Below are 25008 nucleotides of genomic sequence, written 5' to 3'. Positions count from 1 at the left end.
CTAAGTCTGTAAAGCCATTTCCGTCAGTAGGAAAAAGCGGAAAATTTAAACAATGTAGCCGCCAAGGGTTATCATCCCATAGAAAAATTGATTTCGTGCCTTTTTCTATTGACAAAGTTGTTTGACCGGCTGTACATACGTACCGGCTACTGGCACTACCGTAGTTTGTCGTAGCATACTCCTAAATTAATAAGAAGGCAAGTAGTTACACTGGGGATAAAAATTGTGTTTTAAATCTTATAATAAATAGTTATATACTACCATCTACTATTGCAGCAATTTGGTTGAGAGTGCATTAAGCACTGTATACGTTATACGTTGCCAGGCTAGGCTTTGCCATGCGAGCGTGACGCAACGTAATCGATATTTTCTACTCTGAGCCCACTTATCAAACATGAGTAGGTACTTAAATTTAATTTCCATTGACTTGTACTTACTTCTCGAATACAGATTGTTTTCAGTGTTTTCAAATTCCTCACTGAAATAAACAAACTGCAGACGAAAAGTGACAGGCGTTTGTTTTAACACTTACATATCTTATTTACTAAACATTGCATTTTGTGATTTGATAAATTGTTGGATCTACGGTACCTACTGTTATATTTGACAAAAAAATTACAGCAGATTGTGCATACCCACTTTATGAATGAATTCCATTTATAAAATGGGTATGTACTTTTGCAGTTGAGTGTTCACCGTTATATAAGTTGCGATCATTTGAGCCAATTAAGTGGGTTTTACAATTTATTATCTATATTTACCATTACCAAAATATATATAGGTATGGCAATCCACTAGCGCTTCCAATACCGGGATCCCGGGATTGCGTGATCCCGGGATCCCGTCTTTTTAAAGCCATTTTTCGATACTGGAATTTTTAATGCAATACCGGGATCCCGGTATTTAAGAAAAACAAGGGATATGTGCAGTATAAACCCATTATATCTATTAAAATGGTCATATTCGGCAGTATCGAGAAGCTTACTACACGTCACACGAATCTAACTGGTATCTAGCCCCCATTTTATTTTTAAAAACAAGACCGTTGCCTATGCGTCAGATAAATATTTGGTGGTTGGTGGTGGATGAATCCTGAAGTCTTTTGAGTGATGAATATTATGATAGTAACATAAATATAATTTAATTCTTAAAATTTTATCAAAAATAGGAACAATGAACTGTAGTATGGCAAACCAATTTTGGCGGAAATTTGAAGAAAAGTTGGCTGGTTGGTTATGTTGGAGTTGGACTAAAATGTGATTGGTGATGAAAAGTTAGATTAAATTATGGCCAACCTGGAGTGTGATATAAAATTAATGCAGATGGCGACATTGATTATTTAAGGCCAGCCCAGACGAGATGATGAAATTGACCAATTCGATCAGAAAAGAAATCACACACAATTAAATCACCAATTTTAGATTTATGGAGAATACGAGGGCTCTTGGTTTAAAAAAAAATCTCGTATAATGTGCTTCTGAGGTGTTTCCCTTGCGCTATGACATGGGGTTCTTCAAGAAGCAGGTAATTTAGGGTTCTCAAAGGTTGGCAACGCATAAGTGGCTCCTCCGATGTTGCTTATGTCCATGGGCGGCGATGACTGCTTCCCATCAGGCGGCTCGTCTGCTCGTTTGCGGCCTATTACATTAAAAAAAAATTAACGTCAGAAATCGGTATTTTTGCGTTCGCGCCTCTATTTAATGGATCATAATCTTACAATCGATTAAAGTGGAATCGGCGAGCCAATTTCATTTTTGCAGCCACACCTCCGGGTTTGATCAGACAATTTAATTATATTGGCGAAAAATTGTTCCCGTTAGGATGGGCGTTAATCGTTTTTCTAAAAGCTACTTAGGATGAATCTATCTTACTTTTCACGCGATCTGGTTTTACAAAGAGCCTTTTTAATTCCCCTTTTTAATAATACTATAAATTTTTAAGCGATTCGTATTAAATGCCGGGATCCTGGTATTGATGAAGACAGTTGCGGTATTAATACCGGTGTTGTGAGAAGTCCGGTATTTGGAATCCCTACAATCCACTGAACAAATTTAAAGGCGGTCGTCGGTTAGTATACCTACTTAAATATATACATATATCTAATTTTACAGTGAAACCCTAAGAAATCAAATATTATTTTACTAAATTTATTGCATTATTCATTAAAAATCATGTAATTCAGTTAGTTATTCTATTCAATTTCTTCAACGTTGACTTGACTTTAGTTATTTCTTGTTTTTTTGTCGATAGACTATAAATCTAATTTGAACTTTAATTCGGTACCTAACTCTAACCAACTGAGCCTCTTCGGCCCCGGTGAATATTTCTATCAATTTTGTCTATTCACACACCTTATGGACGCGCGTAACGTAGGTCAGAGGGGTTAGAGCGACTGGGCTATTGGTCCAGGTCACGAGTTTCAATCTCGCTCGAAACGGTGGATTTCTTGTTTCTCACCTCAGTACAAAAAACAGATCAGATAGATATTGCCAATATTTTGAAATAGATCTAAGTTCTTAAACTCCTACTTTGTTTGCATTTTTTTCAACGGATCTACACTGATGTTTTGTAAAACAGGTGATACGTTCACGAATAAACTTCCAAACGCGAGACATTGTTTCTAAAAGGTTTATGGCATTTGTACATAATCGTAAACAACTTTAACGATAGCTACATAGGTTTCACAGAAAACTTCTTCTATTTCGTAATATATATTTCAAAGAGAATTTGAAATAGAGGTGGATTGTCAAAGGACAATTTTGTAGCCACAGTAAATTACTGCCATCTTTCGACACATGATTAAAACCTTTAGAACGCCATTTGACTTTGATCCTTATTCTTTCAATGATGTGTGTTAAAATTGTTAAATATCAAAACGTGGCGCCATCTAATAGATTAAAGGCAAAGGTATGGCGGCATCGTTTTGAGCGATGGCGCGGATGGCGCCACAACCTTTAGCCGATACCCGGAAAGATGGCGCCACTTCTTGATATTGAACAAATTTAACACATATCAGTGAAAGAATAAGGATAAAGTCAAATGGCGTTATAAAAGTTTTAATCATGTGTAAATTTCAAATACATGTGTATTTCAAATTCTCTTTGGTAATTTACATTGAACAATCCTGGATTGTCAATCCATAGTACATTGTGCAACGAAGGGGGTAAGTGAAATTTCGAATACGAGGGTGGCAAATTAGAGACCCCCGGAGTTACACACAATGTTTTTCATCACACATGCGAAGAAAAAACTAAATTTTAAGCGAAGTAATCTGAAGTGGGTGATAGACGGGCGAGTAAGTTTGCGAACTTATGGCTTGACGACTTTTTTTGCTTGTAAAGTACACGTACTTAATAGTACATTGTGCAACGAAGGGGGTAAGTGAAATTTCGAATACGAGGGTGGCAAATTAGAGACCCCCGGAGTTACACACAATGTTTTTCATCACACATGCGAAGAAAAAACTAAATTTTAAGCGAAGTAATCTGAAGTGGGTGATAGACGGGCGAGTAAGTTTGCGAACTTATGGCTTGACGACTTTTTTTGCTTGTAAAGTACACGTACTTAGGCTGACACACGAGCGAAAATTTAAAGGTCGTCGAGCCGTAAGTTCGCGAACTTACTCGCACGTCTATCCGGGACTTTAAATACAGTGACATATCAAACATTCGTCCGCCATTTTGTAATTTCTTGTTAGGTTAGGCAACGAAGGCACCTATTCGGTATTCAGCCACGATTGAAAATTATGTAAAAATATTTGAATCGGCTGTTAACTTATTAATCTATTTAATGAAATAATTTTGACAAAAAAAAAATTAAATTATGAACGTCAGTATTTTAAAAGTAAAACTCATTTATGCTACTTGATTTGTATGAATAAGTGACTAAATAAAAGAATAAAAAAGCTATACCTCCCTTTTTTTCATGATCCATAACTCCCGGGGGAATAATATAGGCCTTTGTCCTTCTGTGAAATAAGATCTTTTTCGAGCAAGTGTGATGAAAAATATTTTTAACACAAAAAATAAGTTATTAACGTCAGTATTTTATAAGTAATACTCATTTATATCTACTTGGTTTGTATGAACTAGTGACACAATTTAAAAAAAGGCTCCCTCGGGAGTTACAGCCTTTTATTTCACAATTCATAACTCCCGCGGAAACAATTTAATACATTCCTTTGTCCTTCAGTAGACCTGCATACAATAAGATCTTTCCCGATCAAGTGTGATGAAAATTAACTAAAATTATATATTTTAACTTCCGAAATCAACACCCCATTACGAAACACTCTAACCTCTCTGGAGATTCTCGATTTTTTTGATATTTAAATTGGGACAACGGCACCAAAAGTTTATGAAAAATTAGTTTCAACTAGGAAAAATCGGCCAAGAGCATTTCGGGCCATGCTCAGATGCTAGGGTTCCGTAGTTACTCTTCCATCACAATAAGCTAAACTGGAGCTTAAAGTATAGTAGATTATTAACCAAGGGATGAACTGTGGATAGTACGTCTTTTTACTATGAAGGGGAAACTTTTTGCGATAACTCTAAAACAGCTAAACTGATCATATCTGCTATAGTTTTCATTTAATTTCTTTCTTAAGCTCTACTTCTCTACTATTTATATATTTTTGGCCTATGGTTCAAAAGTTAGAGGGGGGGGGGACACTTTTTTTTTCTTTCGGAACGATTATCTCCGAATATATTCACTTTATCAAAAAATGAAAGGGATCACAACTGGATTGCAAAAACTACAGACGCCTTAGCTTACTCAGCGTCGTCGGCAAATTGTATGCAAAGATAGAGACGGTAACTAGAATGCATTGATCTTTTGAAAGGAAAGGAATGAAAATAAATGTGAGCAAGACGAAAGTAATGGTATTTGAAAAGGGAGAAAGTATGACAAACTGTGATGTTTTGATTGGTCAAGAAAGAGTTGAACAAGTGAAAGAGTTTGTGTATCTGGGAACCTTGTTCACTAGGGACGGTAAACATGATGAAGACATTGAAAGGAGAGTGAATGCTGGAAATCGTGTGAATGGGGCACTCAACGCTTTTATGAGCAGCCAGAAGGTGTCGCAAAAAGCACGGTTGGCTGTGCATAGAGGGGTGTTGGTGCCTACACTTATGTATGGTAGCGAAAGTTGGGTATGGCAGAAGAGGCATCAGAGTCAAGTGAATGCAGTGGAAATGAGAGCGCTGAGAAGTGTGTGTGGTGTAAAATTACAAGATAGAATTAGGAACAGTGTGATAAGGGAAAAATGTGGACTGAACGAAGATGTAGTGACAAAAATTGAGAAAGGTATGTTGAGATGGTTTGGACACGTGGAAAGAATGAGTGAAAGAAGGTTAACAAATAGAGTGTATAAGGGAGAAGTAGAAGAGGGAGCTGAAAGGGGTGGACCTCGGCGGACTTTCTCTGATCAAATCGGGGAAATCCTGAAGAAAGGCCAGGTCAAGAGCACCCTAAACCGACGAGCGTGTATGAGGAATGTCATGAAAGTGAAGGAAGCGAAAGAGATATGTCACTGTCGCTTGCGGTATTTCCGGACCGATACGACCTTCAAACCTTCAAGAAAAGAGCGTACTCCCATCTTAAAGGCCGGCAACGCACTTACAACCCCTCTGGTGTTGCAGGTGTGCATGGGCGGCGGTAATCGCTTACCATCAGGTGATCCGTCTGCTCGTTTGCCTAAAAAAAAAAAATTGTCAGGATCATAGCAAGTGGAAATCCGTGATCTCTGCCTACCCCTTCGGGAAATAGGCGTGATTATATGTATGTATGTATGTATGTATGTATCAAAAAATGTTTGTTGAAGACCCCTGTTAGTTTTGAAAGACCTTTCAAACGATATCCCACACTGTAGGGTTGAAGCAAAAAAAAAATATCACCCCCACTTTACGTGTAAGGGAGTTACCCTAAAAAAAATTTTTGGGTTTTATTCTACGATTTATATGTCCATGCCAAATTTCAGCTATCTAGCACTAACGACCACGGAGCAAAGCCTCGGACAGACAGACGGACATGGCGAAACTATAAGGGTTCCTAGTTGACTGCGGAACCCTAAAAATGAGCTTATACATCATAATACTTGTTACCCAACTTACCACCAATGCACACGTAAAACATAGAGAAGGTAAAAATCCACATTCAACATCGTGGACTTCCTACTATTAGAGAAGGGGCTTTTTGCAAAAGTGCAGCTCAGAGACATTTTCAAGAGGTATGCGCCCTAACTGCTCGAGGACCTAAATCTATGACAAGTACTAGGTTAAAATTACTCTTTATGTATTATTTCGAACAGTATATATTTTTCTAAATTGCCTACAGCGAAAACGATGTACCTATTGTTGAATGACCATGATTCATAAAATGTATATCCAGGTGTGTAATGATTTGTTAAGTTGTTACGGTTGTTGAATTATTACAAATTGGTATGTCGTTACTTCATACTTAATTTCAGGACAGTAATTTACAAAATCCGACTACAATACAGGCGAACAATATTGAATATATCTGGAAATGCATTTCGTTTTTTTTGCATTAGAAAGAAGATATAAATTACTTTTGAAAAATAAGCACAGCAAATATGTAACAATTATAAATACGTTATACCCACAAGTAAAGATCACTTTGACCAGTCCCCACATGAATTCCAAGATGCCCTTTCAATACGTTACCATCGAACACCATCTCAATGCCAAAATCTTGTGATGGATGCGGCAACAACGATTTCAACATTGATCATGCCCTTTGTTGTAAAACTGGCGGTCTAATCACGAGACGTCACAATGAAATAAGGGATCTCTTTTGTGAATTATGCCAACAAGCATGGGGAAATGTAGTCAAAGAACCCATTATCACTGAAGGTGACACTGGCCTACGAGGAGATTTAGCATGCCGTGGCGTGTGGGTTGCACAGAGGGAGGCGTTATTTGACATCCGTGTTGTAGACACCGACGCTCCCTCTTACATCTCACGCCCCGTTGTTTCTATCCTGTAATCTGCCGAATCAGAAAAGCAAAACAAATACGCCAACGCCTGCGAGTTGCGTCATGCCACTTTTACACCCCTCGTCAACGGAGGGGATGGAGTTTTTGCACCACAATTAGCTACCTTTGTTAATCACCTCGGGGAAGCACTTGCATCTCGCTGGGACAGATCTTTGTCTCGCGTTTTGGGCTGGCTGAGAGCTCGTATAATAACTTCAATAATAAAATTAGAGCGATCAGCATGTGCATTCGAGGCACCCGCCACAAATGGAAGGCAGCAGCGAAATTATTTGGTTTCGATGATGGTGCCGCCCTTCCACACTCCGACTGACAGACGTACCAGATATTTACTTATTTATTTATTTAATTTCTACTGTTATAATCTGTATTGTATTTGCTGAATAAATGTGTTATATGATGCTAAATTATAAATTATTTTCATTCTTTTGCTTTCATAAGTACCTAATTTAAAGTATTTCTTTAAAGACGTTTTCAATAAAAAGACATGTCAAGATTGTTTACCTTTTTTCTAATGCTAAAAAAAATAGAACATATAGGAATATGTATATTGATTAAACTAAATATAGTCTAACAGAAAAGTAGATAACGTTCAAATAATTAGTTAATTTAATAGATAGGTATTATAACATTTATGATGACATTACCTGAATATAGAGTGGTGTGATGGGTGAAACGATAGGTCAATAAAATTTACAACACTATAAAGAGTATGACATACATTGCGTATTTACCTATTATCTGACTACAGATTAGTGTTTTTATCGTTTATTGACTGATATTAAGAATGATTATCCTACACGATGATAATATCCGCCATTTCTTAATAATTAGGATCAGATGATAGGAAGAATAGTTAGGAATTATATACACGGAAAAAATAGTTATGTTAAATTTACAGCTAAATTGTAAAATTTACAGCTAAATTGTAAAATTTACAGAGATATGTGTTAAATTTACAGATTTCTCTGTAAATTGTACATAACTTTTTTTTCCGTGTAATGTTTTCTTTTAAAGTGATCAGGGAAGCGCCTACACAGTTCGGGAGGTTGGAGGGCAGTAAAAAAAATCGTTAGGTACATTTTGGATTTGGTTCTTTTGATCCATGTTAATGCTAAAATTGTGATATCACTTAATATGTCAATTATTTGTTCGGATTTTGCTAATCGGACGGTTACAATATCTTAACTCGATTTTTACATTCCGCCCCACCAACCTACAGATCAACAGAAAGGGCTATCCGATTTCGGCCACAGCGACTGTGTGCTCTGGAGTAGGCAATTTTTGATTCGCGATATTAAAGTGTTGTAGAGACCTGATCCACGGTGCGCCCTTAGATGGCTCATGTACCCTAACTTCCTGCTAAATAAGTACTCGAGCGCATTTTGGGCACGTCGTTCAGCACACCACCTACATCACAGATCTAGATAAAGCAAATATCACGTGCTTACCAACTTTTTACCACCTACTGTGACATCACAGCCGAAATTTAGTGATGCGAAATCCAAACCGATTCTGCCCCGCTACGATTCAACTGTCTCGCTCATACTCATAGATTTTATGAATGGATGAATGTTTTATAGCGTATTTGGTAATTCAGGTTACAATAGCAGGTACAATAGCAGGTTTAAGAGAGGTATGGGCAATGTGAATGTCATCTCGCCTTGTGTGGTAGGGCACAGCACAGCAGATGTCATTCCAGATCTAGAGCAGAGCCCAACTGGGGAAGTACCTCCACCTTACAGAAAATCGCAGCCAAATAACACTTGACCCTACTCATAGTGTTGTGTTCCTGCCGGTGAGTAAGGTTGCCAGAGCTCAACGAGGGGGGTGGGGTTAGGGTCGGCAACGCGCATGTAACTCCTCTGGAGTTGCAGGTGTACATAGGCTACGGAGACTGCTTACCATCAGGCAGGCCGTATGCTTGTTTGCCACCGACGTAGTATATAAAAAAAAAAAAAAAAAAAAAAAAAAAAAAAAACAATTGCATGTTACAAAATAGTTCCACTGAACACTACCTTTACCACCTGTAAACACGCTTGCATATAGGTTCTTATACCTGCGGTCTCGCTCGATCACTCCCCGCTACCCGCAAACCACGCCCATAATCACAAATCGATTTACATGAATGACATCGATTTTCTGACAGATGAATGATATTTTCCTACTCGTCGACTGTAATGGCTAAATTAAGATTTCGTATACCAAACATATTTGCGTGCTTTTCATGTGTGGGCTCCCCGCCCCCGGTTGAACTATAATATTAATTTCGATACGCTTTAGTCAACTATAAAACAATTGACCGTGCCGTGCCGTGACGTGCCGACACGATCAAGAGCAGGAAACAAAACGGTAGCTCAATAGTACTACAATAGTAATGTACTGAGTAATTACTATACAGAGGCCGAGAAGCGAGGGGTTGCCGGCCGTGTACATACGGCCGAGCGTAGCGACGTAGCAAGGCCGTATTAGTTATATGAGCAGGGCAACCCCTTTTCACGCCAAGGAATGTTGGTATAGTGCTTTTCTCAAAATTATGATGATGATGATGAGTATTAAAGGGGAAAAAAATAATTACTTTTGTGCTATGACGCACGGTTTAGGAGCAAGATTTATTTTTTTAAATGTCACCAGGAAAAGTAACCGTGCGTTGTAGCACCAAAATAATCCAATTTTCGATCCCTTTTCAAACTCCTAATATACAATAATAAGTAAATCTATTTATTGACAATAACAATATACATAATGGATATATACAGATGATTACTATAACTAGCTTATATCTAAAATAGGCCCTTGAGGCATTGTACCAAGGATGCTGGCGGCATTTCCTCGTTGTATCGCAATACTGATACGTTGTGCGAGGAAGCCGCCAGCTCTTCCGTCAATACAATAATTAAAAAACAAAAAAGATAAAATGTATGGAACAAATAGGTAGTAGTAAGTTTAGTCAGGAACTTGTATTTTCGTCCCGTGGCTGCAATCCATTTTTCTTTTACCACTGGATTATGTGGGAAACTAAAATACGTAATGAAAGTTATTTTTATAAAAACTTACAGTAGAAATTGGGTCTCCAATAAAATATTTTCTCATAAAGTCAATAATTTTCGGAAATAATCGCTACGAAAGAAAAAAAATTGTGTCATTTCGACTTAATTTTTCGACCTGAGAGAAATGTTTTGAGTTTCGGGAAGAGGCGATAGTCCGACGGAGCCAAATCTGGTGAATAAGCAGGGTGTGGAAGAAGTTCAAATCGTAACTCCGACAATTTTTGTGCAGCGACACGACATGAATGCACCGGAGCGTTGTCACGGTGAAATATCACTTTCTTTTTGCCAAACCTGGACGATTTTCAGCTATTACCGCCTGTAACTGATAAAAGTAATGCATAGTATGCTCCAGTTATGGTTTACCCCTTGGCAAGGTAGTCAATATAAAGTATTCCCTTTGCATCCCAAAACACAGACGCCATCACCTTTCCAGCAGACGGAATGCATTTGGCTTTCTTTGGACCTGAGCCATGACTAACCCATTATTTCGACTGTTGTTTCGTCTCCGGGATGTAGTGATGGATCCAGTCCAGATCCAGATTTTGTCACTATGGATAATCCACAGTGACAAAATGGCGAATATAATGTGTTGGTTTTTTTTAAACACCACCAAATTTTCATCAGATATTCGCATGCAAATACGCATTTGTACTGGAGTCAGTACTGTAGTCAGACAAAGCTTATTCATGTGCAACTCGTCGTGTAAAATAAAATGCACCCGAAGAGATGTTTGTGGCTTCAGCTAATTCGCGTATTTTCAATCTTCGATCAGCTAAAACTAAATCATGGATTTTATGAGAACCGAGAGAGGATCGGGTAAAACTGCAATTTTTGGGGCTCCAGGATGAGGTGCATCTTCAATACTTGTCCTGCTTCGCTTAAACCCAATTACCCAAAGTCGAACCGTTTCGTAGGAAGGACACAAACTACCCAACGTAGGTAAAATCCTTTCATGGAATTGTTTCGCAGTTTTGCCTTCCAAAAAAGAACTGAATAGCTCCACGGATTCCAATTTTCTCCATTTTGTCGCGTAACTAAGACCAGTTTTGTTTGAACTACTGTCAAATGTCAAATTCCCGCAAAAACTTACATGACGCCACAGATTAAATATTTTTAGTAACTAAACTAAATCCATCTATACGTAGGCGAAGCAAGTTACTTCTCAAATCCCCCTCGTACCACCCCCGTTTAGCCTATTCTGAAAGAATGGTAACTACGAAACCCTACATTGAGCATGGCCCGACATGCTATTGCCTGATTTTTTTCTATTACTGGGAGATTATCTATACGCAATGAGACTCATACATTATGTTGAACATGTGTCCCACTCACAACACGAGATATAAGAGAGAGAGAGCATACCTATTATAAATTATGTTGTACGAGTAATAATTTGAAGAAATAATTGATTGATTGATTGATTGATGAAATACCAATTATAATCGGCTCAGACAAGATTATACTCGTTTAGGTACCTAATTACCACCACAAAAGAACATTTAGAAGCGCAACAGGAAAGTAATTATATACTTACATTACATATATGTACTAATATATTATAGGTATTATATATAACGTAAGCAGTTGCGATAAAAAACGGGTCGTTTTAGGAGTATGTTTAAAGTATTTAATTTTATTTATTTATTGAGAAACAAACAGTCTTAAATTAAACATATGAGCAACTTAGCTAATAGCTATGCATTGATTTCGTTATAGACCTATAGTTTCCGAATGTACAATTGAAAAAATAATAATAGTTTAAGGGCCTACTAAAGCCGCGAATACCGGTTCGTAAGCCACGCCCGCTAGCTTCCTCACTCCCCGCTAGCACGCACACATGGAAGCGCTCCGCGGAGTCCGCGGCGCACGTGTAGGTGAAAGCTCCATCTAGCGTTACAAAAGTTAACTACGATTATACGTGGTCGGCCAGAAACTTAATTCTTAGAAAATAAAAAAGATGGCGTTATTACTTGCTACTAGAAAATAAAAAAATATATTGTTGTAAATTGTAATAAATCTGAGACTACAATATAGCCAATTTTTATTGTTGATTTTTGGAAGATGTTAATAGTATAGTTAATTGTAAGTATAACACTACCTATCTTTTTAAATTCGGTATCTTACATTGTTAGTTATCATATTTTATTTAGTAATATATTGTTGAGGCAGGAAATACAGGGTGCCGTTTTCCGACGACCAATTTTTCGGATGATAGTGAATCACAGTTGTCAGTGGGAACTACCTACATATAAAAAAAGAAAAAAGTAAGTAATATGGTAACAACGAAAACTACCAAAAAAAAGTGAAGTAAGTATTTTTATTACGCTGAAATATGTAATATTCAACTAATAACTTTTAAACAATTACTCAAACAATCAGGGTGATTCTTAAATTGTGTCCAGAAAAATATTTTTTCATAAAAGCTTTTTATTTTTCACATATTGTTACGTATAAAAAGCATTTTTTGATGCATATGGTCAAGCTTAATACCCTCAGGAAAGGTAAATAAAATGAGTACATAATCACGGTTGTCACAAAGTGTCCCTCAGTCGTGACGTTTCAGCATTTTGTCGGCCAACTCCACTATTTTGAATTATACAATATTTTTAATATAGCCTAAGTATAACTACGACACATCGAATGACAGCTCATACGTTGAAATTCGTCAAACTAGCGCTGTAGAGCGTGACAAAGAACCGGATACACATCATACATCCACATACACGCGGAAACCATTTTTCTGCTTTAGCATTTGGGCAATAATTACAAATGAACGTATCTAATAAAATCCATTTCTAAAGAGTGACTATGCCTCTAAATTAATCAAACAAATTGAGAATGTCACGACCACGTGTCTATATGTCACGAACACGGATTCAAAAGTCCGTGGTGAGGACAGAATTTTGAGGCCACTGTCGTGACAATTTGAAACATGTTCGGTATTACCTAAAAATTACCTTTGACTTTGCAAATATTAAATAATTAGCTCAATCTCGAATGTAGTAGGTATATCTTATGTTACAAACAATAACGTGAAATGAGTACTGACTTTTAAAACTCAAACACGGCGGTGACGCGTTAAGGTTGACCTTTGTTTTTTCTTTAATTAACACAAATAAATAATTTTCGACAACACTTCTCCCTTCAGCCATTTGCAAACATGACACCAACACAGTATTGTTGTTCTAAATAAATAGCGTTAAAAAGGCTGCCAGACGTAAAGGTAACTTTCTACCGAGTACTGCATGTTTATGTTACCACGCGCGGCGGTGACACGAAAACTGATCTCGTATGTTATTAAATTTTTTATAAAGTCGTTATATATCCATACAATTTTTAAACCGTATTGTGGAATAGGTGTAAGTGTTAACATTTGATATAAAATTCTTCCAAAATCACTTTCAAAGAAAAATAAGATATCATAAAATCCGAGGAAGTCACACTACACGTTTCGTGACATTTCGAACTTCTTAATATATTTCTAATAAATGCTCTTAGGATATTAGGTTGACATAAAACTAGAGGTAAATTACTAAGTATATTGATATTCAGTTTACTTATTTTCTTAAAAATATATGCTATTCTTACTGTTTTTTTATATTTTGTTTGTTATTTTGACTGTTTTTAATTTAAGTTAATTTGTATTGTATTTTAGTTTGTTTGTGATGTAATTATGGGTCTTTCACCTGAAATAAACGATTTCATAATATCGTTCCCCTGGCTTTGGTTCACTGTGATTTTCATTCCCGTGTGTTTTGATATAAAATGTATTCTTCATGGGCATGTACAATGTTAAATCATATGTCAAGTAAATGATTATTTACTTTCATGGATTAAGTAAAATTATCGTAATCATAACAGTTGATCAAAGACATACTTAATTCTTTTCCCCTGGTTCTCATTCCATCCCTTTGGACTGGGGTTTCAACTAAAATCAACGCTTGGCACTTCGTTCTATAGATCTTAAAAATAACATTAAGTTGCTAAGAGCGTTCTATGATCCAGTGTATTATTTTGGAACTAATTGTTCCGAAATTCATTGTCATTATGTCATTCCTTGTCATTCCCTTATCGGTTTTTTCATTCCCTCGTCGCTTTTAGATTGATGGGCTTATATTGAAATTATATTTAATAATCTGATTTCAAAGAACGACCCTTCAATGCCCGCCATAAGCTAATTGGTTGGCTAATGGTTTCAAGAGCATAGACAAATAAAGTATAGACTAACATTATCAACACAGAATCGCGTTTCTCTGAAATGAAAAGTTTGATCGGGATATCCATAATTGCACAAAGCCGTCTATTAGGAACTACTTTAATTATCAGACAGTTAGACAAGAGGTTGAAGCAACTGTTAAATGGTGGTATCTACTATAGCAGTTACCTAAACTTACAGGAGAGCGATTTTGTAAAGACATTGTTAGTAAGCGATTTTGCTAAGTATAAAACTTTAATCGTCTTTGTCAAGACTAAGATATATTAATAAGGTATAAAAGTAGAGCGGTATAATTTTAAAATCTGAAAAAAAAAAAGAAATTAAAACAGTTTAAGTTCTAAGATGTATATTATCAAAAACCATCCTGTATATGTTAACATTTATAGTATTGTTCAAACTCGATGACAGGTGTTATCTCTATATAATTTTAACCTAAAAACGCCAAATCTCGCAAAATCGTATTGAAACAACAGCTGTCAGCATACCCATATAAAAAAAAACTATAGATAGCACCACACACGAGCTGAATTTTCTTTGAATGGCAATTTTAAGAAAAGGACGATTCGGTACGTTTTTCTTATTGCTCCTTGTCAAGTAAAATCAAACTGAAAAGCATACTTACTTTACTCTTTGCTGAAAAGTCATATTAGTCATTGACGTTTTGACAGTATCCTGTTAAATAAATTATGTGAATTATGTTCTTAAGGCATGCGGATTACAAATCAGAGGTCGCTGGTTCAAACCCCGGCCCGTGCAAACGAGTTTTTTTTTCTAATAAATGTGTTGATTTTTTGTTTTTTTATATAATAAGTAGGTATATTTGTTTTACATAAAGATTACCTAGGCTATACAAAAATTGGTATGAATAAAATAAAATTATTCGTGTCATTAAAATATGTTTTTTATACACATATTTAAAAGAATAACTTTATTTCTGTATAAGACAGACAAGATTTACTTTTACAATAAAATAGAAAATAAGGAATAAAGATATTATATAGGAACAAAAAAAGAAAACAAAAAGTTGCGATTAGATTGGTGTATAACTGTCTCGCATTTTTTCTTTGGTGTCTACACGACCACACAGCTACCGATACATTACAGAAGCTGTCGAAATTTCCTTACCCGTTGTAATTGTTCAAAGAGTATTAGACTTTGACGTAGCTAAGCAAACACGCACACATGCGTAACGTATAGGCCTGTAAAGATAGCTCCATTCGTAGTAGACCTCCGATTCCGTTACTAGTTAATAGAGCTACGACTCAACGTTTATTGGATATGTCGATTTTACGTAATTTGGAGCGCTGCGCGATTTGACATAGGTCTTACCTCTTTGAGGCACCACGGCCATCTAACATTACTGGCATAAAGGACGCATTTATGACTTTGACGCATGACAGAAAGAGAAACCGAACTGCGTGAAATGGGCGTTTTCTGTTGAATTCATAAAATCAAAAACGAGAATAAATCCGTTTGTATAAGATAATAAGTTAATATTTAGTTGAATGATGTTTAAGACGAGATGAAAACCTTTACTTTAAAGTGGATTATGCTGGATGAAGATGTGTTTTCTAGTTGCACTGAGGTAAACACTAAACATGTAGATGTAACTTTGGATTTATATTCTATCGAGAAAATTTTAAGCCTTTTTGTTTCGACTAGTATCATACCTCTTATCATATAGTCAAGATACATATATCCGAAAATCACGTCTGTTTGTTTCCGGGGCTAGCCCCTGCCACGCTTCAAAGATCCCGTTATTTTTCGATGCAGGGCCTTAAACTTATAGTGTACATAACAAAAGCGTAAATGTGTATTAAAAAATATATTTATGTAGAGAACTGAGAAAATACTTAAATCACACATAGCAGGTACTATCAGGTTGCTACTTTTTTTTTTTTTTTTTACATTTATGGCCAGGTTGCTGCAACTGTTAACCGTTATTTTAGAAAAGAATATACTGTTCTTTTAAAGAGGCCTAATGAATTGCAAAACAAATCTGCGTCCATACATTTTTCATTGTACTGCCTACATGCGCGCCCAATATATGAATGCTGTGCGTATTTCGTTCTGCTGTTAGAAATGCTAAATAATGCCTTACTGCGACAACTACGTTCACTTCTACGGGGGACACGGAAACCAATTTTATGTAATAAATCGGGGGCATCTACAATATTATTAATAATTTTGAATAAAAATACTAAATCTGTACAGGACCGTTTAAGTGAAAGTGGCTGGATATTATGATGTGTAGCCGAGGAAGCGTAATTTACATGGTTACGACCCACTCGAAATTCCAGTGCTGTAATGAACTTTTTCTGGAGTCTTTCAATTCGAGTCGTATGGACATTAAAGAAAGGATTCCAAACTACAGAAGCAAATTCCAATCTGCTGCGAACGTAACTATTATAAAGAAGTTTATAAGTGAGAGGTCTTCAGAAAGGTTTTGCTACGCGAAGAACGAAACCGAGTCGTTTATATGCCTTGTTTAAAATATGAATATGAATAGGTCACGTATACTGTGCTGTCGTGTTAGAGTACTGCCACACAGCCGGTAACTGAATGCAATGGGATCCCTTTTCCGCGTGAAAGTAATAACTGAACATTTGTCATTATTTAAAAACAGATTATTTTCCACACAATAAGTTTCAAACCTAGTTAAATCATCCTGCAACAGAGCACAGTCGACGTCAGTTTTAATGACTCGAAATAATTTAGTATCATCGGCGTATAAAAGAGCTTTTGAATTTGTTAGACACTCCGTGATATCATTTATGTATAAAATAAATAATAACGGACCCAAATGGGGGTCCCATTTGAGGGACACCTGAAGTAGTTATTTTAAAAGCCGATGAGAAACCTCCGAGTACAACACTTTGGGACCTATTTTCTATATAAGATTTTACCCATCGAAAAAGATCACCGTGGATGCCAAGGTTCCAAAGTTTCACCAAAAGCATATTGTAAGAAATTGTATCGAACGCTTTGGCGAAGTCTGTGTAAACTGCGTCGACTTGATACTTATTATCCATTTCATCTAGTATGACTTCACTAAAGGACAAAAGATTACTCTCCACACTTCGGCCCTTGTAGAACCCGTGCTGACTCGGATTGATATGACGCCGGACAGCGTATGATAATTGATCAGTAACAATTTTCTCTAATATTTTACTGAATTGGCATAACTTGGAGATAGGCCTATATTTTTCGATGTCCTGACTTATAGAACCTTTGGGTATAGGTGTGATCCACGCCGTTTTCCAGATTTGCGGGACTTTCCCCTCCTTCATAGACTGCTGAAATATTTTAGTAACGGGAACAACCAAAGTATCAGCACATTTACTAATTAGTAAAGGATGTATACGATCAGGTCCAGCGCCCTTATTTATATCAACAGATTTCAGATATTTGAGGACAATTTCATTTGTCAACATGATACCACTAAAATTTAAAACTGGCTTTGGCGGTGGTTCCAGAGAGTCAATGTCCAGAGGTGGCAAAGTGGACTGTTCAAAGACTGATTGGAAGTGATCACTGAACATATTACAAACATACATAAAGGGTTCTTAGTTGACTACGGAACCCAAAATTTATTACCGATTCGTGAATATTAACATAAACATCCGCTTGTCTTTAAAATTATATCCTCAACTGGGCGTACCTACCGTTTGTCATTATGTTGCTGGATATGTAGCAGTGTTCCTAAAATACCTATACAAATAGCTTACATATTACCTATAAAACATCCTGTATGGATTTTCCTAATCATAACAAGATACCGAATATGCCGCTAAACGGATCCCCACTATTTTTGTTACATCCTGTAAGTATGTAGTTAAAAAGAATTGGCACTTCACAATTCAAAGTAATTGACCTATCTATCTCTATAGAGAGCAATTAAATAGATCACTCGCGATTGAAATTTCTTGGGGATTAATAGTTGTTTGTTTGTACTTTTGTAGTGCAAGATTGTTGATTGTTTGTCGCGACTGTTTATATTGAGAGCCGAGCCGAGAGCGAAGGGTTCACGAGAAGGAATCTCGAGAGCCGCAAGTTCTACCAAATGAAATTGACGATTGATAGTGAGGTTAGGTTGGGGTAGTTGTACTTAGGGGAGAGTGGGGGAATTGGGAACGGCGGGTAAGTAGAAATATCAGTGAGATATATACATCCGGAAGGTACGCACATGTGGTCACAATTAAGCGATCAAAATATTTTAAACTTTTGTTATAATGTTTGTTTGTACATCATGAGAGATTATAGTTGAAAACTCCAAATTTTGTTATTATCTTGTATATCTATATATCTTATCTTGTATATAAATAACGTTATGTATGAAATGGGGAGTTAATTATCAGAATGGAAATTGTACAAGTAATGCATTTTAAAACCAAAATTTTAAATGCATATCGTTAAAAAAAGAAAAAATGAAAGTACAGTGCTCTTATCATTTTCTGCACTCTTTCTAGAACAACATACAACGACCCACTTATAGAGCATGAGAAATAAAAAATATATAAGTATTCGATTGTATCGGAAATTATCATCACTTGTTACTAATGAATAAATATAGACACGACGAGTATATGTATATTTTATTGTAACGAGAGTATTGTCATGCAATTACTTAGTTACTTGTATCTGGGTTTTTAACATGATTGTGTGCGCAGACGACAAGCGGTACCGTCATTAGCATCTGAGTCTTAACCAGGCGAGCCAAGTTCATACACCCTCCGATAATACCTGCCTTTTGTGGGCCGACCTACTTCAATCATTATCATCATATCATTATCGTGCAAATTCATTATACTTATCTATCGCTTGTGGTTTCGGTTGTAGTCACTTTTATCCAAGTACCTAAGGTAATAAAGGTAGGCTGTAACAAGACAGCTATATTTTGTTCTTAAGAACCACAAGTTCTGTTCTAGGTACCTACAAGAAAAAGTGCATTCACAGATTTCAAAGAAACCCCTACATCCAGCCGCGAATTTAAACCGTGAAGTCTCTAAGATTTCTTTATTTCCTTTATTGCATGAATATTGGATATAAGAAATGGGGCAGGTAGACATAAATGTTTTTTTTTTCATTTTCCTAAAGTTCATCCTATATATTAGCTAATGTGTCCTTAGGGAATCAAATCTATTTCATAATAAAATACTGTTACCTATTTCTAATCATTTGCTTTCAGATGTCACAAGGGTCATGGCGATAATGGACGCAAGGGGGCGGATACCTCATCTATAAGCATGGCAGACTGCAGTGTAGAGGTTAGTGTAGTAATAAAATAATCAAAAGATACCCCCAGAAAAAGGTTAATCAATCATTTATAAAGCAACGAAATCCTACTAGGTAGTCTGCCAGACTATCCTTATAATTATAATCTCTGATCCGGGAGCCTTGCAATCATCGGTGAAGGTCAGAGACGAATGCCTGCCTGACCGCGTAGCCAACGTGCAAATCGCTTACGCTCCGTAGCGATCGAAACACTGTCACTGTCACACTAATATGGACGAGTGATAGAGAGAGATAACTACGCTACGCTACGGAGCGTGAACGATTGGCATCTTGTCTACGTACCCTGGGGTTTAAAATTGACTTATGGTGCGCAGGATTTATGTATAGCTGCTCAATTAAAACTATGTATTTATGGACTTATTTAACTTTATAAATTGTATACCTATCTATCGTTTTCCAGGTTTAGCTCTCCGTGCTAGTAGCTTAGGTACCTAATACTTACCAAATTGTATAATGATTTTTTCAACACACTCGCTCAAAACGACGTTTTTATTCCACCATATTTGGCTCATTATCCTGGATATTAAACACGCGTGCTTTTTTTTAGTACATTTATAACACTCGTGTTTTTTCATTATATTATCCGACTGAGTTAAGAAGGTAACTGATTGCTAATAATATGCATAGAAACGGAGCCTTCTTAACTTGGTCGAGAAATACATTTTTTTTACCAACTATTAGGTGTTAGTTGAAAGAGGTTTTATCACACCAAACATAATTAACACGCTTTTATTAGGTCGACCTGTAACTAACTACTAACTATGTAATGGAATCTAAGGTAATTAATTTAACCATCTTCCAAGGATCGTAGCATCATGAAAATTAGCAGCTGTGTGTAGTTCTGCTGACAATACAATAATATTGGTACTGTCGAACTGATCTGATGATGGAGCCGGAAGATATGAACTGGAACTTCATTCAATTTTTAACAATGTTGTCCAAAAACATACATAAAAATCAGCCATGAGGATATTAAGAAAAGTTAGTAACATTTTTACCAACCTTTAGCACCTTGTACCGGACAAAAATAAGTAAGGTCTGGCGGCTCTGAGATCTTGGTCTATTAGCACACTTGTATCACAATGTAATACTATTTGATGTCCGTGCCGCTACGAATTGACATAGGACCTACTAACAACTTTGACGTTGACAATTGACTGTCAATTATGATTTTTTGAAAATCATTAATACAAAGTCGTGTTTTAGAATGAATTTTACATATTATATTTAATATTATTTTAGCATCGCGATTACGTGTTTACGATATCTAATAATGAAAAAACTACTAAGATTGTTCCAACGTCACTGGAACCACATTGCTTACATAATTGTTCTGTCTTCAGGTAGATATCTAAATATCCTTAAACCTTATCTTAATTATGGTTTATTTTATTTAACGCACTTTGTAATAATAAAGTGCCTAATACAAAAGAGATCCCTGCGTGCTCTTACGAGATACCTCTCGTCTCACTGTCTAACCTAACTAGTCCTCAAAAAACATACTCGAGCGAAGCTGATCTTAGACGTACAAAACGCGGAGTTAACTCATTGATCGGCGTAGTTAAGCCTTTTGACCATATCTATGTATGTACCTACTAGGTAAATGATCTCTATCATAGTCCATTCCGCAGCAGTAGCTTTTCAGGCGGGTTGGAGGTCGAAGGTTAAACGCAAACCTATAGCAAGTAAATGATATTTTTCGCCTACACCTACACACTTAGGTACCTACCTAGACACTTTCTGCGTCGCCTATGAACCGTCTAAATTATTATGCTTTATGCTATTTACGTTTCATAGAGTGGCGGTTAACGCTGCGGGCAGAATGTGGGCGCGAGTGTCGCGGGCGCTGCGGCGCGTGGCGCTCCTGCTGCCGCTGGCGTTGACGGCGCTGGCACTGATGCTGCTGCCGCGACCGCCTCCCATGACACCTGCTCGTCTGCCCTCCGCTGCCGCTCAGTCGTCGCTGCTGCGCGAGGAATCACATCTCCAGGTAAACATTTGTTGAAAAAGGGCGCGACGCGAGTGTTTGATGCGTGATGACCTGGCTTTGATTGAACAACATTATATTAGGCCCTTAGACTCCTCACCGTTGAAGTCGCTATTCTCAGAGTTCATGCTCAACTCACTAAGTTCGTTTTCGATAACCATAAATCTAGCTATAGCTTCCTTATTGGGCATATCAGTGTATGTACATGCATTCCTGTTTTTTTTTTCAGAACGCGCTGAATGTCATCGCAGAAAGTGAGGAGATCGCTGCTGCTGCGGACGACGTGTCAGACGTGGCGCACCGGCCGTGGTTCATGAAGGGTGGCGAGCAGCGCCCGTGGCAGACCGACGCGCAAAACGCCAGGCTGTTCCCCGAAGATGTGCCAGGCGAAGACAGGCAAGTATCTGTAAAGTGTGCAAGACACGCCCTACGTAGCGCTGCGCCGTAGTTCATAAGTGGCCTACATAGGGGGCGAGCGGTCACCGTGGTGATCTGCGCGCGCGAAACCTCTGTTGAGCAGTGTGCAGGCTGAAACGCATGCCAAAATTGCCAAAGTATTAGACATACCTACCTGCATACCTCCACTCGAAAACCACTTAATTTTTTTCGACTTCGCTAAACGCGGATATGAAACTAGTAATTTAGTAAAGTCACTTAACAATTAAAATTAATGTATCTACTTACTATATTTTAGCGGTTATTAACTTATTACGTGTATACGACCATACGACACGATACTCGTCTACCTACAGCAGAAAATGATAAAGAAAGGTATATACCTATATATATATATATATATATATATATATATATATATATATATATATAGGACATTGATGTGCACATATCAGCTATAAGCTGCCTGTGCATTTATAAATAATAATAATAATAATAAAAAGGCGTAGGGATGTGACGACCCCATCCCCCGCTGGTTTTACCAGTGCAATCAGTCAACGCAGGGCAGCTTGTGGCGAGCTGTTGGGGAGTAGCGACCTCACGTACCCGAGTGCTCCTGGGGAGTTCTGTTAGCCGCAAGGAGGGTGGGTGGGACAGGATTATCTGCCTCTGGCTTGCCTTAGCCGGCCGGCCAAAGTGGAGTCGTTAGAGCTATAAGCTCCAGGGGTGGAAGTGAAAAATTGCATAAGACGCGAGTTGGCACAGTGGCTGCTCGCAGCCACTGGGTAGAAAGCGGCGTACACCTCTCAACACCCCTGAGCCCTCACACCGGTGTTGCCCTTGAGCCATCCTAGATGTCGCTTTTTGTGGGGGCCCATCTTGTGGGGGCGAGTCACCGTCTGCCGGAAATAAAATCCGTTCTACGAGTATAATGAATACTTAAATTTCCGCGAATAGGATGTTAAGTAATGTGTATTTTTTTATATTATTAATATTAATGTTTTTGAGTTTGATTTGGAATTGTATATTTTGCGACGTATGTAAATAAGCTCTATAATAATTATAACGTGTAAATTGGTTTTACTAATAAATAACTTATGACTTATGAAATTGAATACCCTTTTATTAGGCAGGCGTCCGGTTTTTTATCCCATAGCCCAGTATTTAGTCCATCGCTTTCACCCAATAGCCCAGTTCATTTTAGATTCCATCAACCCTCAAATAGTCCTTACACCCTGGCGGGTGCTGCCTCTGCGTGCGTCCCATGACACGGGCAAGGGCAGCATCCGCTAGGTGTACTCCTTACATTTCATTAAAGTGGCAAAAGGGCCTCTACGTGTTGGCTTCGGCTCCGCGCACGCCTCCCAAAGGTCCGGAGCACCATTGTTCCGTGATGGGAAAGACATACAATAATAATAATAATATGCTACACCCACGCTCGTCAGTTATGAGATTGTACATCCCTCGGAAATGTGGAGGTCGCGGCTTCCTAAACGCCAAAGATCTCCATAACCGCGAGGTGTGCAATCTCAGGAATTATTTCCTTAACAACGAGTGTGGGATGCATCGTGATGTGGTGGCAGTAGACAGGAACCTCACGCCGCTCTCCTTGGCAAACGAGAACTGGCGTAAACCTGTGGTACTAAGTACTGCGGATCGCAAGGCGGCATGGGAGAGTAAGGTGCTACACGGGCGGTTCTACAAGGCCCTCACGGGACCCGACGTGGACCTGCTCGCGTCGGTGAACTGGTTACGATTCGGGGACCTCTTCGGAGAAACCGAAGGTTTTGCCTGTGCAATTGCGGACGAAGTGATGATGACGAACAACTATCGGAAATATATCCTGAAGGACGGTACGGTCGACATTTGTCGGGCATGCCGCCGTCCCGGAGAGTCACTCAGGCATATCATTTCCGGTTGTTCTCATCTTGCTAACGGTGAGTACTTGCACAGACATAATCTCGTAGCCAGGATTATTCACCAGCAACTTGCTCTTCTATACGGCCTTGTGGACCGCGAAGTACCGTACTACAAGTACTCACCTGCGCCAGTTCTTGAAAATGGTCGTGCCACGCTCTATTGGGATCGATCTATTATTACTGACAGGACTATTGTAGCCAATAAGCCTGACATCGTGATAATAGATCGATCGCAACGCCGGGCCGTGCTCGTCGACATCACCATCCCCCATGATGAGAATCTCGTGAAAGCCGAGAAGGACAAGTCCAGTAAGTACCTAGACTTGGCTCACGAGATAACCGCCATGTGGGATGTTGATTCGACGATCATTGTCCCGATAGTCGTGTCAGCGAACGGTCTCATAGCGAAGAGTCTCGACCAACACCTAGAGAGACTCTCGCTAGGTGGCTGGATCAAGGGTCAGATGCAGAAGGCAGTAATTTTGGACACGGCGCGTATAGTACGTCGGTTCCTCTCTCTGCGGCCCTGACCACCGGCAGCTTGGGCCCTGCCCCGCTGCTGGCGGCACCCTAGGTTAGGTTTTTTATAATGTGTTTATATCTTTTGTATTGTTTTGTAAGTGTTTTTATATTTTACTTTTATATCCATATTATAAAAATCCTAGCCTGAGAAAAGAAATGAATAAAGGAATAATAATATATATATTAATATATATTAGCAAAAAATATAAAAGTATTAACCGGTTCCTTTCATTATTTTTGTGTTCTGAGTTTCCTTTAAATTTTCCGCAAAAACTCCTTTATTTAAAAATGTCCTCTATCCTTAATTTAAAAAATTAATAACTACGAATATCCGTTGATCAATTCGGCCCTGGTCAATTCCAGATTGCATAAGGGGTTATTATCGGACGAGCGAGCGAAGCGATGCAAAGTTCTTACAGGGTACGTGACAAACTGGGCGTTTTAAAAAAGATAGGCTCAACCGAATACAGAACCTCCTCCTTCTATGAAATTGAAGTCGGTTAATTACAATGTAACATTCAGGCACATGTACCCTGGCAGAATGTCGCAAAAATTCTTAAAACTAAAACAAATACATATAGGTACTTAAGTTTTATACATGTAACAAGCA

General features: G+C 37.9%; 1 protein-coding gene across 2 annotated transcripts in view; it reads left to right on the top strand.

The window, feature by feature from the left end:
• Nucleotides 1-25008, top strand: part of LOC133533552 (glycoprotein 3-alpha-L-fucosyltransferase A-like) — a 45256-nt gene that overhangs the window by 5083 nt on the left and 15165 nt on the right. Inside the window, exons 3-5 of one of the 2 annotated variants that reach the window (XM_061872546.1) lie at nucleotides 19468-19546; nucleotides 21372-21564; nucleotides 21791-21957. In XM_061872546.1, coding sequence (XP_061728530.1) covers nucleotides 21397-21564; nucleotides 21791-21957 — 335 coding nt within the window. In that variant the 5' untranslated portion in view covers nucleotides 19468-19546; nucleotides 21372-21396. Of the gene's footprint in view, nucleotides 1-19467; nucleotides 19547-20749; nucleotides 20918-21371; nucleotides 21565-21790; nucleotides 21958-25008 lie in introns of those variants that run through there. The other variant, XM_061872555.1, reaches the window with a different exon arrangement.

The sequence above is a fragment of the Cydia pomonella genome, chromosome 2, assembly GCF_033807575.1.
Source record: "Cydia pomonella isolate Wapato2018A chromosome 2, ilCydPomo1, whole genome shotgun sequence".
Taxonomy (NCBI): domain Eukaryota; kingdom Metazoa; phylum Arthropoda; class Insecta; order Lepidoptera; family Tortricidae; genus Cydia; species Cydia pomonella.
This window is presented reverse-complemented; position numbering and strand designations above follow the sequence as displayed.